The sequence below is a fragment of the Trematomus bernacchii genome, unplaced genomic scaffold, assembly GCF_902827165.1.
Source record: "Trematomus bernacchii unplaced genomic scaffold, fTreBer1.1, whole genome shotgun sequence".
Taxonomy (NCBI): Eukaryota; Metazoa; Chordata; class Actinopteri; order Perciformes; family Nototheniidae; genus Trematomus; species Trematomus bernacchii.
In genome coordinates this window covers 124,375-145,167 of record NW_022987598.1, presented here as the reverse complement: position 1 = coordinate 145,167, position 20,793 = coordinate 124,375, and the positions used below count along the sequence as shown (strand labels likewise).

Sequence of the window (20,793 nt, the reverse complement as noted above, 5' to 3'; positions counted from 1 at the left end):
TTAAACTACTAAAAATGACCTTATAATAGATTGTTTTGGTACCAAGGTGTTTTGAATACTTAGATTAAAAGTGGCAATGATTTTGAAAGAAATGCCTCTACAGAATTTGTAAAGCTATCTTTTTTAAAGGTGAGCACTAACATCCCTCTTGACTGTACAGGGGTGGAGACAGAGACATATATCTAATTATCTACAAGACGCAATTAACTGCATGGCTAGACACCCCCTAAAGGTCATTTTGGGTGAAGTGACCCTTTAAATCCCAAATTTGAGGGGTCACATGATAATTAGATGGACAGGAAACAAAAGAAAATGTATGTTGCAGAAAAGTATTGAAATATGTCATAGATCCTAAAATGCTGGATAGTTTCCCCTCTTTGGTCCTTAAGGGGTATTTCATATTAAACCATACAACAAGAAACAATATTTATTTTGGATTAAGAGTGCTCATAACTCATGTCCACCACATTAATCTGGAGATGAGGGGCGACGTGTACCCCCTGCCTCGGGGTCAAAAGCCAAAAATGTTGGGCGGGTGTTAAAAGAGTACAATATGGTAATATTCAGATCAAGTAAAAGTACAAATATTACACTGTACACACTCCATTGAGTAAAAGCACTGCAATGGAGATGCGATTAAGCAAAATAAAATATGCAAATGAACCAAAAGCATACAAAATAAGAGAAATTATTTTTACTATTAGCCTATAGATAATAGTTTCATATTATGTTATCTATGTACTGTAGGCATGGACATTAGATTAGATAAGATATCATTTATTTATCCCAAATTGGGAAATTGTTTTGTTACAGCAGCAGGTAAATGCACGAGTAAACAATAAAACAAGAAATTAACAGTAAATGTATACAGTAAAAATATATATCTATAGATTAGGTAAGTATAGAGCATGATTGCACTGTTGGAGCCAAATGTAACTATTTGATATTTGTTTTGGAAGTTAAATGTATATTAATGCACCCTGTTTTATATATAATACATTTGGTGTGTACTTTGTAACATATCTGTCAATTAAGTTGTGTAAAAGTACAACATTTGGCACAGATGCAATACAAGTATTCAGGATATGGTTAATTAAACTACCTCAATGTTTTACTACAGAAAGCCTGCAGTACTTGAGTTAAAGTACTTCGTTACTTCCCTTTATTGATAAGCAGCAGATCTCAGTTCCTCCCCCTGAGCTTCAAAACACGAGTCACATGACCTGTGTGCACTTCCTGTTTATTTCCGAGGAGAACGACCTGCAGTGGTTACATACTTTAGTTTAAATGTAGTTTATATTTTGCTCCAAACTGAGGGGGTTTAACTTTTAACATATAAACAGTGTGTTTTTTTTAACAGGATGAACATGGGACTACTTTCTTGTGTTGTTCCGCTGCTGCTGCTGCTGTGTGGAGCGGCTCCTCTGGAAGCGGCGCCCGCTAAAAGCAGCTACCTGCCGGGCACAGGTGAGAGGAAACCCCGCTAATGAACTCTGGAGGTGGAGGTGTAGAAGTTTATTTGTGTGTCTTTTTGTTGAATGTATAAGACTGCACAGAGTACAATGTTCAGAGTAAATGGACATTCATTGTTTCTCTGCCAGATGATGAACAATATGAGGATTCAGTTGTAAAAGTCGTTTTTTTAAATGAAAATTAGTGCTTTTTGTTTGATGGCATGCACGCCGAATTAACCCTAAGATATTGTTTATTTATATTACTTGTTAATTTGTTCTATGGGAGTTGCATATTCAATATAAATGATCATTAACCAATTAATTAACTGTTTTTTAAATGGAGTTTGGCCAGAAACTCTCCTGACATGTAATTTAATGGTTTGAATTTTTATTTTTTTACTTTTTATTAATTGTAAAACAGGCTTTTGGAGTTTGTTTTATAACTTAACATGAATCAAATAAATGATACAATTAATTTGTCATCTTAAAGGTGGGGTAGGTCATTTTGGAGAAACCAGCTCGAGTGGCTAGAATTTGAAAATACACAACCGGAACAAATGTGCCACTTCCTTACAGAGCCCCTCCTCCAACACACACGAACGCGCACATGACCAATGAGGGCACGAGATAAGTTTGTGCACAGATGGAAGGCTGACAGGCAGGTAGGCCATCCAGTTATTTTAGCCGGGCCGGCTCAGATGATTGGTCGTACTTTTTACAGTATTACGGCTTCCACAGATGACATTTTTTTATGTATTTTTTGTCAAAGCACTTAAGATATTCATTGCTATCGGGATGTTAAGAGCATTCCATGGAATATAACAAAAAGTGTATCTCGAGCCGGTTTCTCAAACTTACCTACCCCACCTTTAAATATTTCAAAAATAGGACTTATGCCATTATTTAGTGCTCAACGAGCAAGTAAAAATAAATGAATTAATCAGCCCAACATAAAACTTAAAAGGAACTAAATGCGAAAAATACATGACATTATTTTAACACATTTTAACCCTCATTTGCATGTCTTTTAGTAAAAAATAAACCATGCACATGTCCTAATAAATATATATATTTCAGCGTCTCTTTCATCCCTTCTTCATAATGGAACTTAATGCAAAAATACATGCATTATTTATGAATTTGTTGCAACACATTTTAACCTTTACTTGCATGTGTTTGGTCAAAAATACCCCGTGCCCATCTCCATTCTCTACCACTCATTGCATCTGTTGTCATATTTAAATTGCTGTCCAACAACATTATCTCTGGGACCCAAAACCATGTTCTGAGCAGAGAATATGAACTGCTACCATCTAATGGGAGATCAATAAAGTCAGACTGAAGCATCCTTTGTGCTCCAGTCAATCCTCTCAGTAAATACAGAGCTGAGTCCAGATCAAACGCACGCTGAAGGCTCTTTGAGCAGGTTCTCTCAGTGATCGTGCTGTTAAATGTTTGTTTTTCATGTATTGTGTCTTGATATTTGTCTGTTGATGTTGGACATGGAGCTGCTGTGATGCAAGTCAAATTTCAGACTTGATCTGACCATTAAAGTAATATCGTATCTTATTTGTTATCCCCTCTGTCTCTTTGCTCCCTTATTCTTATCCACCTTCCCTCCATCTCTCTTCAGGAAGGTTCTGGCACATCACTGACCTCCACCTGGACCCCACCTACCACCTGACCCCGGACCCCACTAAGGTGTGCTTCTCCTCTAAAGGTGTCCCGGCCACCAACCCCGGCATGTTCGGAGACTTCCTGTGTGACTCGCCCTACCGCCTCATCCAGTCGGCCTTCGATCACATGGCAACGCTCACAAAGCCGGACGACTTCATCATATGGACCGGGTCAGTATGAGGATTCAGATTCAAGATTCAAAGGTTTTATTGTCATATGCACATAAGCTACAGGGTAGAAATGGCAATGAAACTCTTCTGACCTGAGCTCCTCCAACGATGCAACATATATAATAAAATAAAAAAATAAAAAATTGATATAAGTAAGCAGATTGGCACACCAATATAATTTAGTTTATGACGACAAAAAACAATACAACATTCAATTCTTCAGTCAGACAATGGTGGATAATGATGACCATTAACCATATTTTTACATAGTTTTGGTTTTGGTGGCAAAAAGTATATATACAAGTCAATAGAATATAGGATATGTACAAGAACAGAATATGCAGAGTTGAAGAGAAGCAAAGGACACGGCAGCCATCATCACCGGTCTAGATAGATTTTGTGATTTTATAGCTATTTCATGTCTCCTCTCCTTCTTGTTCTTCGACAAATATGACTTTTTCCTGCTTTCTTGACTAAAACTGGGACGAAACGCTTTGAATCTGTTGTGTGAAAATGAGCAGTGTGTGACGAACACTTCATAGAAACTAGAGCTGTGGTTTTGCAGCAGTTTCACATCCTTGTTTCTCACAGCTCAGTGTGTGATGTGTTCAAAATGTGAAACCACTTTGAGGTTTTTTAAAGAATGAGGAAGTCTCTATAAAGGAAGTCACTATGGATGTTTTTGACTTCCTCTTTTTTTTAGTAGTCATTGCTTTTGGCCTTTTTTTCACATAAACTCGAATGACCTTTAAAGAGTCCTCTCCTGCTGATGTTCAGGTGTATATCAGTATTTAGTGTCTCTACTTTAAAGAGTCCTCTCCTGCTGATGTTCAGGTGTATATCAGTATGTAGTGTCTTTACTTTAAAGAGTCCTCTCCTGCTGATGTTCAGGTGTATATCAGTATGTAGTGTCTCTACTTTAAAGAGTCCTCTCCTGATGATGTTCAGGTGTATATCAGTATGTAGTGTCTCTACTTTAAAGAGTCCTCTCCTGCTGATGTTCAGGTGTATATCAGTATGTAGTGTCTCTACTTTTAAAGAGTCCTCTCCTGATGATGTTCAGGTGTATATCAGTATGTAGTGTCTCTACTTTAAAGAGTCCTCTCCTGCTGATGTTCAGGTGTATATCAGTATGTAGTGTCTCTACTTTAAAGAGTCCTCTCCTGATGATGTTCAGGTGTATATCAGTATGTAGTGTCACTACTTTAAAGAGTCCTCTCCTGCTGATGTTCAGGTGTATATCAGTATGTAGTGTCTCTACTTTAAAGAGTCCTCTCCTGCTGATGTTCAGGTGTATATCAGTATGTAGTGTCTCTACTTTAAAGAGTCCTCTCCTGCTGATGTTCAGGTGTATATCAGTATGTAGTGTCTCTACTTTAAAGAGTCCTCTCCTGCTGATGTTCAGGTGTATATCAGTATGTAGTGTCTCTACTATCCAAAATAATAGGAAAAAGCTAGAAAATATAAACGAATTAATGCTAAAAAATGATAAAATGTGCATTAAATACTTGGATACAAGTGCAAAAACAACTTCTCGTTTCTCCACGTTTAGTTTCAGCTCTTGGAACAGTAGCATAAATAAACACTCTGTATTCTCTGGAGAGAAGTGCGTACTAATGTTCACTAAACTGTGATTACAAACATGAAGTCCCTGCAGCCAGCTCTCTGTTGATCAGCAGCTAATCCAGGAATGCATACATGCGTATTAACATACTTAAGAAAACACTTAATCCTTCACCCCAGGTAGTCTTTGCAAGTTTAAGTTACTGTGCAGGCAGATTTCTTGCTTCATTCCTTTGTTATTGAGCTCTGTAGCATGACTTTGCCTTTTCACTTGAGGAGGAAATGCACTGTGCTGTGGGAGTCATGATATTTCTGCAATATGTGTTGAGAAATCAGGGTTTTCTCCACACATATTGCAGAAATATCAGTCTATCGTTATTGCTGACTCATACAGCATATTCACAATTACAGTAAAACTTAAATATTTGAACTGGGAATCTTTTACTGTAACATTGAAAGCACCTGAATCCTTATATCATACTTTATTTCTATCAGTCTAAATATTATAGAACTGTATATATTTGAATTTATTCTCAGCCTATATTCCCAATATGTGGTCAGTTTATCAAAAATAATCCCTGTTTAGTGTGTCTGTAAATTCAAATAAATCTCCCAAACCTATTCTTATTCTGGTGGCTCATTTACTTGTGGGCTTATAGTGTTAATAAATAATTAATAATCAATATGTTTCCCTCCTCTCCCCCAGAGACAGTCCCCCTCACGTCCCTGCAGGCGAGCTCTCCACAGACCTGGTGGTCCAGGTGATCGGGAACATGACGGAGACAATCAGACAACACTTTCCCAACATCACCGTCTACCCCGCGCTGGGAAACCACGACTACTGGCCGCAGGTAACTTCGATTTAAAGGTCCCCTATTATGCAAAATCCACTTCTTCATGTCTCTTCTTCATCAACATGTGTCCCCTCTTCTTCATGTCTCTTCTACATCAACATGTGTCCCCTCTTCTTCATGTCTCTTCTACATCAACATGTGTCCCCTCTTCTTCATGTCTCTTCTACATCAACATGTGTCCCCTCTTCTTCATGTCTCTTCTACATCAATATGTGTCCCCTCTTCTTCATGTCTCTTCTACATCAACATGTGTCCCCTCTTCTCCATGTCTCTTCTACATCAACATGTGTCCCCTCTTCTTCATGTCTCTTCTACATCAACATGTGTCCCCTCTTCTTCATGTCTCTTCTACATCAACATGTGTCCCCTCTTCTTCATGTCTCTTCTACATCAACATGTGTCCCCTCTTCTTCATGTCTCTTCTTCATCAACATGTGCCCCCTCTTCTTCATGTCTCTTCTACATCAACATGTGTCCCCTCTTCTTCATGTCTCTTCTACATCAACATGTGTCCCCTCTTCTTCATGTCTCTTCTACATCAACATGTGTCCCCTCTTCTTCATGTCTCTTCTACATCAACATGTGTCCCCTCTTCTTCATGTCTCTTCTACATCAACATGTGTCCCCTCTTCTTCATGTCTCTTCTACATCAACATGTGTCCCCTCTTCTTCATGTCTCTTCTACATCAACATGTGTCCCCTCTTCTTCATGTCTCTTCTACATCAACATGTGTCCCCTCTTCTTCATGTCTCTTCTACATCAACATGTGTCCCCTCTTCTTCATGTCTCTTCTACATCAACATGTGTCCCCTCTTCTTCATGTCTCTTCTACATCAACATGTGTCCCCTCTTCTCCATGTCTCTTCTACATCAACATGTGTCCCCTCTTCTCCATGTCTCTTCTACATCAACATGTGTCCCCTCTTCTTCATGTCTCTTCTACATCAACATGTGTCCCCTCTTCTTCATGTCTCTTCTACATCAACATGTGTCCCCTCTTCTTCATGTCTCCCTCTACATCAACATGTGTCCCCTCTTCTTCATGTCTCTTCTACATCAACATGTGTCCCCTCTTCTTCATGTCTCTTCTACATCAACATGTGTCCCCTCTTCTTCATGTCTCTTCTACATCAACATGTGTCCCCTCTTCTTCATGTCTCTTCTACATCAACATGTGTCCCCTCTTCTTCATGTCTCTTCTACATCAACATGTGTCCCCTCTTCTTCATGTCTCTTCTACATCAACATGTGTCCCCTCTTCTTCATGTCTCTTCTACATCAATATGTGTCCCCTCTTCTTCATGTCTCTTCTACATCAACATGTGTCCCCTCTTCTTCATGTCTCTTCTACATCAACATGTGTCCCCTCTTCTCCATGTCTCTTCTACATCAACATGTGTCCCCTCTTCTTCATGTCTCTTCTACATCAATATGTGTCCCCTCTTCTTCATGTCTCTTCTACATCAATATGTGTCCTCTCTTCTCCATGTCTCTTCTACATCAACATGTGTCCCCTCTTCTTCATGTCTCTTCTACATAAACATGTGTCCCCTCTTCTTCATGTCTCTTCTACATCAACATGTGTCCCCTCTTCTTCATGTCTCTTCTACATCAACATGTGTCCCCTCTTCTTCATGTCTCTTCTACATCAACATGTGTCCCCTCTTCTTCATGTCTCTTCTACATCAACATGTGTCCCCTCTTCTTCATGTCTCTTCTACATCAACATGTGTCCCCTCTTCTTCATGTCTCTTCTACATCAACACGTGTCCCCTCTTCTCCATGTCTCTTCTACATCAACATGTGTCCCCTCTTCTTCATGTCTCTTCTACATCAACATGTGTTCCCCTCTTCTTCATGTCTCCTCTACATCAACATGTGTCCCCTCTTCTTCATGTCTCTTCTACATCAACATGTGTCCCCTCTTCTTCATGTCTCTTCTACATCAATATGTGTCCCCTCTTCTTCATGTCTCTTCTACATCAACATGTGTCCCCTCTTCTTCATGTCTCTTCTACATCAACATGTGTCCCCTCTTCTCCATGTCTCTTCTACATCAACATGTGTCCCCTCTTCTTCATGTCTCTTCTACATCAACATGTGTCCCCTCTTCTTCATGTCTCCTCTACATCAACATGTGTCCCCTCTTCTTCATGTCTCTTCTACATCAACATGTGTCCCCTCTTCTTCATGTCTCTTCTACATCAACATGTGTCCCCTCTTCTTCATGTCTCTTCTACATCAGCATGTGTCCCCTCTTCTTCATGTCTCTTCTACATCAATATGTGTCCCCTCTTCTTCATGTCTCTTCTACATCAACATGTGTCCCCTCTTCTTCATGTCTCTTCTACATCAGCATGTGTCCCCTCTTCTTCATGTCTCTTCTACATCAACATGTGTCCCCTCTTCTTCATGTCTCTTCTACATCAATATGTGTCCCCTCTTCTTCATGTCTCTTCTACATAAACATGTGTCCCCTCTTCTTCATGTCTCTTCTACATCAATATGTGTCCCCTCTTCTTCATGTCTCTTCTACATCAACATGTGTCCCCTCTTCTTCATGTCTCTTCTACATCAACATGTGTCCCCTCTTCTTCATGTCTCTTCTTCATCAACATGTGTCCCCTCTTCTTCATGTCTCTCCTACATCAACATGTGTCCCCTCTTCTTCATGTCTCTTCTACATCAACATGTGTCCCCTCTTCTTCATGTCTCTTCTACATCAACATGTGTCCCCTCTTCTTCATGTCTCTTCTTCATCAACATGTGTCCCCTCTTCTTCATGTCTCTTCTACATCACCATGTGTCCCCTCTTCTTCATGTCTCTTCTACATCACCATGTGTCCCCTCTTCTTCATGTCTCTTCTTCATCAACATGTGTCCCCTCTTCTTCATGTCTCTTCTACATCACCATGTGTCCCCTCTGTGTAAAGAGACTCTGAAAGTTTCAGGAACAAAGATTCTCTCTCTTTTTGTCCTGATCCATTTATATAAAAACCTGTCTGAAAATGAGATGATCAGATTTTGGCCACTTTATGATGTCATAACGATGTTTTGTCTTGTGTAACCATTAGCCAATCAGCAACCAAGGTAACCCCCCCCCCCCCCCCCCCCACCTTATCACCTGAATCTCCTCCTAGAGCACCATTGAGTTCTTTGTAACCAAATCTCTCTCAGAGGGGCGTGGGGAGGGGCTCCTTATTTTCATCTAAAGTAACAGACAGAGAATCAGCACTTTTGAAACAGGGCTGAAACAGAGGGGATTATGGGATGCTGCAATGATCTGTTTGGTGTTTCAGCCAATCAGAGACAGGTTCTGTATATATCTGAGACCTGTGATATATTGATGAAAAACAGTTTAATAGCAGACCTTTAAGATCCTCATACGGCACGCAATGGCAAAAAGGAGGAGGTGTACGAGTTTAGCTCAGTTTTACCCCATTATCACTTTTTACTCCGTTTCACCAGATTTTAAAACAGGTGGAGGAAAGCTTTTCTGATACTCTTTGATTCTCTAGATCAATTTGTATGTGCCTTTTTTTACTATTTTTTAGATACAGATATCTTTACATTTGAGCATTTTCAAGGCAAATATTTAAGCTATATCTAAGAGTGTGTTCTTTTCGACATCTTATTTCCATCTAATGTTAATATTTGCAAATTGATATCAGTCAAAACTTAATATCCGATTCTTAATGTAGAAAAAAATGTTAATTAATATTGAAGTGATTGCATTTTAGGAAAGCATTTTTTGGTATTTCAACATGTATATTGTCTACTTTTTTAATGCTGTTTTATTTCTATGTTTAGACGTTTACATTTTAGAATTGTTTATTTCTTCCCTTTTAATTTCTCTTATGTGCAATGCCTTGTCTTTTATGCTGCTGCAACGCAAAAATGTCCCAAATTGGGATCAATAAAGTACATCTTCTCTTATCTTATCTTAAATGCTGATTCACATCCGTAGTGTCTCGGCAGGTGAAGACATTTAATGATCTGCTGCAAAACGTATATATTTACCTCTTTCTGTGCGTGGTTGTTTTAGGACCAGATGCCGACCTCCACTAACGCCGTGTACCGAGCTGCTGCAGAGCTGTGGAGGCCGTGGCTGCAGAATGAAGCTCTGCTCACTCTCTCTCAGGGTAACAGGTCTCCTTTAATCCTCACACACACACAACATGGTTTGAATCCATTTATCTAACCCTCTGTTGGGAAAATACTGAATGTACTCTTCCAATATCAGAGTACACGTGATAACAAAGGTATCCCAACTGTAGCTGTGTTCATGACAGGATGTATGATTACCTAGAAGAGCATCAGGACTGTTTTAGGCATATGATAGCTATGTGATTAACATGATGATTCAGCCTCTATGGAGATAGACATATGACAAGCATGCTCATTTCTGACGTGGAGCTAATCTGAAGTAAACATTGAATACTGCTTTATATTCCTCCATCTTGTGACTGTGTAACTCCCTCTCTTGGATATCTGAAGGACACTGTTCAGGAACTAGTTTGCAAACATATAAAACATATTCAGGTCCAATTTTTAAATGTCCTGCTTTGAAATAGCTACTTAACTTTAACCAAAGAAAAAGAGTCTCTTTGATGATTGATCACGCTGTCGATCAGCTCACAATAACTGTCTTTTGTCAGGTTTTATTTTCTGGTTTTGTCCCCTTCCTTCAGGAGGTTTTTACTCCCAGCTGGTGAAGCCTGGTCTGCGGGTCGTCAGTCTGAACACCATCCTCTACTACGGTCCTAATAAAGTGACGGAAAACATGACGGACCCTGCAGGACAGTTCGAGTGGCTCGAGAAGACTCTGCAGAAAGCTGCTCAGAGTCTGGAGAAGGTCTGATATATGTTCTGTCTTTACATCTTGAACCCTGTTTCCACTTTAAAGGTCTCCTATTATACTGTTTTTAGGCGTATATTATAGGTCTCAGATATATAAAAAACATGTAATATGATATGTTTTGCTCAAAATACCAAACAGATCACCCATTCTAGCCTCAGATCCCTCTATTTCAGCCCTGTTAGAGAATTGCTGATTCTGGGTCTGTAGCATTAAAGGTCCCCTATTATACTGTTTTTCATCAATATATCACAGGTCTCAGATATATACAAAAACATGTCTCTGAAGTGTTTGGCTCCAAACACCAAACAGATCATTGCAGCATTACCCATAATCCCCTCTGTTTCAGCCCTGTTTCCAAAGTGCTGATTCTCTGTCTGTTACTTTAGATGAAAATAAGGAGCCCTCCCCACGCCCCTCTGAGAGACATTTGGTTACAAAAACACAATGGTGCTCTAGGAGGAGATTCAGGTGATAAGGTGGGGGGGGGGGGGGGTTACCTTGGTTGGTGATTGGCTAATGGTTACACAAGACAAAAAAATAGTTATGACATCATAAAGTGGCCAAAATCTGATCAGCTCATTTTCAGACAGGTTTTTATAGAAATGGATCAGGACAAAAAGAGAGAGAATCTTTGTTCCTGAAACTTTCAGAGTCTCTTTATACAGAGGGGACACATGTTGATGAAGAAGAGACATGAAGAAGAGGGGACACATGTTGATGTAGAAGAGACATGAAGAAGAGGGGACACATGTTGATGAAGAAGAGACATGAAGAAGAGGGGGACACATGTTGATGTAGAAGAGACATGAAGAAGAGGGGACACATGTTGATGAAGAAGAGACATGAAGAAGAGGGGACACATGTTGATGTAGAAGAGACATGAAGAAGAGGGGACACATGTTGATGTAGAAGAGACATGAAGAAGAGGGGACACATGTTGATGTAGAAGAGACATGAAGAAGAGGGGACACATGTTGATGTAGAAGAGACATGAAGAAGAGGGGACACATGTTGATGAAGAAGAGACATGAAGAAGAGGGGACACATGTTGATGTAGAAGAGACATGAAGAAGAGGGGACACATGTTGATGTAGAAGAGACATGAAGAAGAGGGGACACATGTTGATGTAGAAGAGACATGAAGAAGAGGGGACACGTGTTGATGTAGAAGAGACATGAAGAAGAGGGGACACATGTTGATGTAGAAGAGACATGAAGAAGAGGGGACACATGTTGATGTAGAAGAGACATGAAGAAGAGGGGACACATGTTGATGAAGAAGAGACATGAAGAAGAGGGGACACATGTTGATGTAGAAGAGACATGAAGAAGAGGTGACACATGTTGATGTAGAAGAGACATGAAGAAGAGGGGACACATGTTGATGTAGAAGAGACATGAAGAAGAGGGGACACATGTTGATGTAGAAGAGACATGAAGAAGAGGGGACACATGTTGATGTAGAAGAGACGTGAAGAAGAGGGGACACATGTTGATGTAGAAGAGACATGGAGAAGAGGATTTTGCATAATAGATGACCTTTCAAAAAAAACAGCTAAATGCTGCCGTGATGAAACGCCATATTATTTTTGAACACAAAACCACATCAAGGATTATTTCTGAAACAGTATGGAGCTCAAACTATTTTTCTCTTGCGGGTTATACCACAAGGTGAGTTCCTTTTTTTATATCCTGCTTTTTACACATACTCTCTCCAGTACAGGTTAGCTCCGAGTGTTAGCGATGCTTGCTAATGTAAACAAAGACCATATTGCGTCCAAAACACGTCGGGCATTGTTTCTGATAGCGACGTTTCTGATAGGGCCGTGGGTGTAAAGCCAACCCACATTTCAGATATTCCGTCATATCGGACGCAAATCTAGATCAGCTCCGTTGTAGCCCCGTTTTTAGAGATTTGGATACGGACGGTTGAGTTCCCTGACACACCGGGGACACACATTAGTGTATAAAGGACATTAAAAAGTGCATTTTGCGTGATAGGAGACCTTTAAGACTTGTGATTAAATGTGTGTGTCTTCTTGTTGCTTCAGGTGTACATCATCGCTCATGTGCCGGTGGGTTACCTCCCCTGGGTCAGAAACACCACGGCGGTGAGAGAGAAACACAACGAGCGGCTGGTCTCCATCTTCAGGAAGCACAGTGATGTCATCGCGGGACATTTCTACGGACACACACACCGGGACAGCATCATGGTGCTGCTGGACCAACAAGGTGAGTCATAACTGGGTTTGCAGTTCATTTATTTATTTGGTTTGTTATTTTATCCTTTCTTGAATATCATTTACCTTTCTTATGCATTTGTTTGTTTATTTGTTTATTTACAGTTTATTATGTTAATAATTTAGTATTTGGGAGAAGGGGTTGGATTTAAATAAGTGTAAACTTCTTCCCACCCCTTTTTGGATGTGTAATTAAGTAGATTATTTGTTTATATATAATTTAGAATCAGTCATATTTTTGTATATCAATTTGACACAGCTTAAAGGTGGGGTAGGTAATTCACTTCAGAAACACTTTTTGTTATATTCCATGGAATGCTCTTAACATCCCGATAGCAATGAATACATTAAATGCTTTGACAATAAATACATAAAATATTTCATCTGTGGAAGCCGCTGTAAAAAGCACGACCAATCATCTGAGCCGGCCCGGCTAAAATAACTGGATGGCCTACCTGCCTGTCAGCCTTCCATCTGTGCACAAACTTATCTCGTGCCCTCATTGGTCATGTGTGCGTTCGTGTGTGTTGGAGGAGGGGCTCTGTAAGGAAGTCTGAAGGAAGAGGCAGATTTTTTCCGGTTGTGTATTTTCAAATTCTAGCGCACTCGAGCTGGTTTCTCCAAAATTACCTACCCCAACTTTAAGTTTGTATTGTATAATAATTCTCATGTTACATTTTTGTATTATTGTTCTAAATCAAATCAAAACAAAACATTATCTTGATTTGACTCTAAAGTACCAAAAGTTGATATTTTTGATGAATAAAACATAGAAAACGGTTGCATTTGATTCTGAGATAATTGACCTCCACCTAAGCAAATTTAGTCGTGTATATTTCTCAAAAATCAGACTGAAACTACTCGAAACATCGGCTTTTTGCAATGCAAGTCTGCTAAATGTACATATATTAGCTCTTCCAGAATTGTCCAGGCCGTATACTGTAGTATTCAAACGAAGCTCACTTGTTCCTGATGTAAGCATCCAATTGTACGATGAAAGAGGAACAAATAAAAGACCTGCTGACTTCTTAAAAGGAAGTCAAAAGGGATCCAGGACACATGCCTTCAGTGTTTGATGCAGCTGAATCCTGTGATATGTGTGTTTTCTCGCTCTGCAGGTAAACCGGTGAATTCTCTGTTTGTCTCTCCGGCCGTCACACCAATCAAAAGTCTTTTGGAGCCGTTCTCCAACAACCCAGCTTTCCGCATGTACCTGTACGACACCGAGGACTTCTCCATGCAGGTGAGGAGCTCCAGGCTACACAAACACAACCAGCAAACTGTTCCAGCTAAATAAACTAATTAAACAACTAAATACAAGTTTGTTTGAGGCCTCTAGTGTGATCCTTTTATGTTTTTCTTATCACAATGAAACCTTATTGAGTTGAAAAGCTATTTTCTGAGATCTGAGTTTGCAGGCATTTTGACAAAAATTCAGGTCCAACCAAAAATGTCTGAACTGCAACATGCACTCTTAACTTTTACTCTACCTGCAATACACTAACAAAAAACAACGCAAAAGGCATAGGTAACTATTTTTGGTTGCTTTTCCCGTGTTAAAACATCTGCTTAGAACTGCTTTTTTGTTCAAAAAAAGGTTACACTAATAATAATAAAACTTTGGTAAAGGGCTTTAGAGTTATCCTTCATTTTTTTATAACTCAATGAAACCTTGTTTGACCTTATTCTAAAAAGCAATTCTGAGTTCGCAAACATTAACAATATTCAGGTCCAAATTGAAATGTCCTTCTTTGAAATACTTACTTAACTTTAACCAAAGACAGAAGTCTCTTTGATGATTTACCACGCTGTCAATCAGCTCACAATAACTGTGTTGTTTGGTATTCAAAATGTCTCTTTCTCTCCCTCTCTCCCTTCTAACGGCTCTGTTCTCCCTGTGAAGGACATCTGGCAGTACTTTCTGAATCTGACGGAGGCCAACGAGAGACAAAGTGCTGCGTGGAGGCGGGAGTACGTCCTGAGGGAGGCGTTCCGATTGGCCGACCTGAAGCCGCTCAGCCTTTTGAAGCTGGGTCTGAGCTTCATGGAGCAGAGCACAGCCTTCGATTCTTACTTCAAACACTTCATGGTGGGCTACGACAGCAGCTTCACCTGCGGGGGGGCGTGTAAGATCAGCCAGGTGTGTGCCATGCTCCACCTGGACCAGCTGTCATACTCCAGATGTGTGGAGAAGGGAGGAAGATCCAAGAGGAGGGATTCATCTCAGGGGCCACTTTTTTAGATATTTCTCACTCTGCAGGAATCATGAGAAGGGCCTTCTGGTATCAAAGCTATCCAGATTATAAACTGCCCGATTACACAACTAATAAGGTATTTAATACAGAGAACATTAAGACATATATATTGATTTAGATGTGTGGAGAAAGGAGACATTTAGATGTACATTTTGTTAAAAGAAAACAAATATATATGTTAATAATTTAGTTTTTGGGAGAGGGGGTGGGATTAAATAAGTGTTAACTTCTTCCCACCCCGTTTCAGATGTGTAATTAGGTAGTTCATTTGTTTATATATAATTTGTTACCGCTTAAGTTTGTACAATATCATCATTCTCATGTTTAATTTCATTATTATTTTGTTTTACACATTCGAATGAAATCAAATCAAATCAAAAGGGAGGATGGTAGCATGGAGGAAGATCTAAGAGGAGAGATTCAACTCAGGGGCCACTTTTTAGATATTTGTTACTCTGCAGGAGTCATGAGAAGGGCCTTAAACTGGCTCTGCTGTTACCAAAAATCCATTAGGAGGAGTAGGAGTAGGAGTAGTAGTATTATCATAAAGAGGAAATACTCTAAGAACTTTTATGGGACAATAATATCTTTCTAATCTTAAGTTTTAGACCTTTTTAGAGTTAAAACATTCCACTTAATCATCAAATCAGGAGGGATTCATCTCAGGGGTCACTTTTTTGGATATTTGGTTCTCTGCAGGAATCATGAGAAGGGCCTACAGTATATATATATATATATACATACTGGTATACTGGCGGCGTATTTTGCTTTTACTGTTTATTTTATTAAATGTAGATATTAGTTACTTCTGGTCGGTTCCAGCCTCCAAGTGGCTTTGCTGTTACCAAAAATCCATCCTACAATTTACAGTTTCTTTTCTTACTGTTCAGGCATCAAAAGTTTTCCAAATGGCATCTAGATGACAATTTGCACTGTTTCCACATTCTTCGGTTAAGGAGGGATTTATCTAAGGAAAATATTGTTTGTGGAGTTTTGAAAAAACTATTTTTAACTTTCTGGAATAATGAATGGGATGTAGAATTGGTTCTCAAAACATTTTTTTGTATTAAACATGCATTTTACCTTCTGGTATCAAAGCATAAACTGCTGAATTACACAATAAATAAGGTATGTAATACAGAGAACATTAAAGGTGGGGTAGGTAAGTTTGAGAAACCGGCTCGAGATCGCTAGAATTTGAAAATACACAACCGGAGAAAATCTGCCACTTCCTTATAGAGCCCCTCCTCCAACACACACGAACGCACACATGACCAATGAGGGCACGAGATAAGTTTGTGCACAGATGGAAGGCTGACAGGCAGGTAGGCCATCCAGTTATTTTAGCCGGGCCGGCTCAGATGATTGGTCGTGCTTTTTACAGTACTACGGCTTCTACAGATGATATTTTTTTATGTATTTTTTGTCAAAGCACTTCAGATATTCATTGCTATCGGGATGTCAAGAGCATTCCATGGAATATAACAAGTGTATCTCGAGCCGGTTTCTCAAACTTACCTACCCTACCTTTAACTGACAGACATATTACAAATAGATTGATTTATATCAAAATGCATTTAAAAAAAGTCATCTTACTAGAGAAAAGAAGACTCATTTAGATTTAGATTTTTACTTTTTTTAACTGATACAATGAACTGCAGCTGCTGCTTAGGACTTTACATCCAGATTTAGATATTTCATTTTATTGCACATATTATCTTCAGTAATTTTCACTTTGGAATACATATTAAACAACTGAATAAGCAGTTAAATATAGTGGAAATACACAGATATAATGTAAAAAATACAAGTTTTATAGATATCCTGATCATGGTTGCAACCTTAAACATTATGTCCTCTAACTCTTCTGCTTATCACCTTTCTTTAAAGGAGATCACTTTAAAGGAAAGTCGATTCAAATGTACGATTTTTAAGGGATTTGTCTCAGAGGTCACAATTACTTTTAATAAATATGTTTGTACTTGAATCATGAAATGGTTATAATGCACTGTTTGCATTATGTGAAAATATAATAACTATACCTTACACATGCTGTTACATAAACAATGGAACATGAGTGAAGGACATATGATCGCATTATGATTTTAAATGTGAAGTTATTTTTTCTACTTAATAAAGATCTTTATTCCAACACCGTGTTTACAGCCATTCTGTTTCAGAGCTTAACCTCGGCGCTGTTGCTAGGCAGAAAGTCACAGTAAACAAACGCTGAACAGTTTCTCTCTTTTCTCAGCAAACTAACCTCATCTGACCCTCTCTCTCTTCAGCTTCACCATCCCATTCTCCTCCTGTTCAAACCTTCCAGAAAGTCCTCTCCTTTCTCAGCCACCAACTAAAGCATCCTCCCCCTCCACCCCTCCCTCTCCAGCTCTTTTGTCCCCCTCCTATTGTTGATTACTCGTCTCCTAAAGCTCCACTGAAAAGCTGTTTTTTTATTAAAATGCATCGACTAAAGTCACCAGAAGTTGGCCTGCAATAGAAATTATCCAAATGATGCTGACTCATTCTAGAGTAAATCATAGTGGGTGTGAAGTGGCAGGAAAAGCCGGGAAAACACATTTACACAAAATAAAACAATGTATTTTAAGACTATACTGCATTTCTTGTGAATAATTGGATAACAATATATATTCCAAACCCTATAATTCGGAGTAAAATGACGTTAAAGTGTTCCCAGCTCAAACATATATACAAATTGTTCTGGGTAATCCCAAGAAAACTAAAACCCCCTTTCCACATTTTTTAAAGAAAATTGTAGTCTCTGTATTTGTCCTAGAGGGGGTACATTAAATTGTTACAGAAATAAAGATAAAATGAAAACTAATAGAGTAGACTTGCATATTAAATAGTGGCATGCACACTATTAAATAAAATCACATGGACATTTCTAACAGGATGAAACAAACAAACAAACACTAACAAGCTAAAACACTACAATCATCCATAATCTTGAATAATTTGAAACAACATTTGGATATATGTATTTGTTCTGCACATGATTTGAAGCTTATTGGATTCAACTAATTCTTTACATTTCAATATTTTTCTTTTTATTTGATCACTTTTAAGTTGGTTTGATCTTTAGAAGTTGTTGTTTTTCAAGACTTCAGATGGAGAAAAGAGACTTAGTTTAGACAAAGTGTCTCTGTGCATGTCTCCCACAGAAGTCCTGCCAGGAACGCTTCTCAGGAACGTCAGGTAACGCTGTTTCTCTATGAGTTGTTGTTTTTCTTTAAACTTCAGAAAGAAGAGAGACACAGAGTTTAGAAAGTTCCTGCAGCAGTGAATCTCTCTCCTGTTTGTGAAGTCTCTGCCCTCATGTGCCCCCATGCTGTTATTATTCCACACTGAAAGCCTAACAGCTCGTAGCCGTGGCGACGGAGCCGCCAGTGGGCATGGCGATGGAGAGGACTCCCATCTCCACGGAAACGACAGTTAAGCTCCTCTGAATCCATCTCTGAGGTCACCGCTCCACCAAACTCCATTTAGGTGACTTTTATATATCACAGTCTGAAAAACCAAGCATATTTAAAGATATCGCCCGTTTATTGTTAGTTTTAATAATGCGAATGTATTCAGGGATGTTTACAGTGTTACAGCAAAGACACAGTGCAGATAAAAGTTACATTTGTATATTAAATAAAGAGGAAAGCACACGTTTATGATATAAAATCTAATACAACATCTGAGAACTTGACTGTGAAAGCGTTAATGCAGAAGTTTTAAATAGGGAAAATGCATTTGTTTGAGAATGAGTAAGCATACGTCCAGAGACTATCAGAGTTATTAAACAAATGTTTTATACAGTGTTGCTGTTTAACGTGTCTCACATGCATTTCAATTCATCAAGACGTCTCTCTGTTTTGTGATTCTTCGTAAACTGTGGAGGGAAGCCAGAAAAACAAAGACTTCCTCAGGATTAAAAGTTGACACTGGGTGAGTAACTGATGTGCAGACAGTCATTTTGGGGTGGAATGTTCCTTCTATGACACTTTCCACCTCTTCAAAATGAAAAGTTGCGAAGAATGAAAAAATCGTTACTATTGTGTGTGTGTGTGTGTGTGTGTGTGTGTGTGTGTGTGTGTGTGTGTGTGTGTGTGTGTGTGTGTGTGTGTGTGTGTGTGTGTGTGTGTGTGTGTGTGTGTGTGTGTGTGTGTGTGTGTGTGTGTGTGTGTGTGTGTGTGTGTGTGTGTGTGTAAATTAATCTGAGGATTACTGTCAGGACATTATAGCAACTGCCCCTCCTGTGGAGCTGGAATCTGAGTGTGTGTGTGTGTGTGTTTTCTTTGAACCATTAACTTTTAGACTTGAGTTTGCCTAATCCCTTTTAACGTCTTCAAGTTTGAAACACTGTCCCTCTCTTAAGTTCTAATATCATTAGTGTCTCATCTAATTGATGTCATTCCTGCAGTTTTGAAGCTCACTTGAGCCCTAATGGCCGCCAGTGACTTCACAACAAGAGGAGGAATTCATATTCTATATATATTATATATACACTTAGGTTGCAGACCTATAAAAGCACACTTACTCTTCGGTTCACAGGGTATTTGTCTCAATAGTCATATTTAGTCATATTTCCTTTTTTTTTAAATCACATTTTCTGACTCTGCCAGAATCGTAATTTCCATATGACTTCCTATATCAGAAGTTATCCAGATGCAGTCTAGAAAACTAATTGTGCACTTCCACACTAAATTAGGAGTCAGTATCGATATGTAATCAATACTGTGGACAATACACACAGGAGCAGTCTTTCCAATTAATTAATTCACATTAATATAAGTCAACACCTCCCAGAGAGAATGCTTAGTCCTGAGTAAATACAAAGATCTAAGTGGATTTTCTTAAATTACTTAATTAGGACCTCTCATGAACTAATGCTCACTCGAGTGTTACAACCCCCTCCACACTATGTCGTAATTTAGATGCAGACGAGTTTCTTTGTCTACTTTTAACTCAGTAAGAATAAATTAGCGGTGTCTAGATGAAATGTCCAGGTTCATTTGGGCTTAATGTCATTGCAAAGTATTTTCTTTTTCGTAGATAGATCAGATTTAATTAATGTCTGTGGTCCAATGCTAACGCCGGCCGACACACTCCCTATTAACTGCTTATGTTTCCACAAGCATGTCTTTTCTTTTAACTTCTGTTGTTTTAAGATAATTTCCAGCAAAATACAGAACAATTTGCACATAGCCTATGCATCACTTACTGTGTAATTGCATGTTCTAATTCACATACAACTGTTAAAGGTTTACATTTAAAGTCATATTTACGCATTTGTGGCAGTATTTGTACACGTGGAAAGACCTTTGAACAGTCATATTTATGCATTTTTACACAAGAAATGCCCTTTGCTTATTTAAGATGCATGGTTTGTGGATTGTCTTCTGTCCGTTACAAATATCATCGTGCAAAAACGTTCAGACGATCAGCTGAAACCTTTGCATGTGTCTTCTATCTTAAGGGGTTGTTGCATTGATGCACTCGCTGACACATTGCAGTGTTTCTGTTCTCCTCACATGCAAAGTCAGCTCGTCTGTGTCCGCAGTGACCCCCTCCTTCTGGACTCTGGATAATCTTGTTTGTGTAAAACCCATCTTGTCTGGTCTGGATTTGACTAAACGTGATTAGTGACATGTTTTTTTGCTGAGTCGCTCTGATGCTATTACCCAGAGTATAAACTCAGCATAGTAA

At 39.0% G+C, this 20,793-nt stretch overlaps 1 protein-coding gene across 1 annotated transcript; it reads left to right on the top strand.

The window, feature by feature from the left end:
* The first annotated feature begins 1,244 nt into the window (after nucleotides 1-1,244).
* smpdl3a (sphingomyelin phosphodiesterase acid like 3A) lies at nucleotides 1,245-15,542 on the top strand. Its single transcript, XM_034130636.1, has 8 exons — nucleotides 1,245-1,467; nucleotides 3,088-3,301; nucleotides 5,571-5,715; nucleotides 9,765-9,861; nucleotides 10,411-10,574; nucleotides 12,632-12,812; nucleotides 13,939-14,063; nucleotides 14,724-15,542. Exons 1-8 carry the CDS (start codon nucleotides 1,362-1,364, stop codon nucleotides 15,060-15,062), a joined length of 1,371 nt encoding a protein of 456 aa, XP_033986527.1. The 5' UTR covers nucleotides 1,245-1,361; the 3' UTR covers nucleotides 15,063-15,542.
* The last annotated feature ends 5,251 nt before the right edge of the window (nucleotides 15,543-20,793 follow it).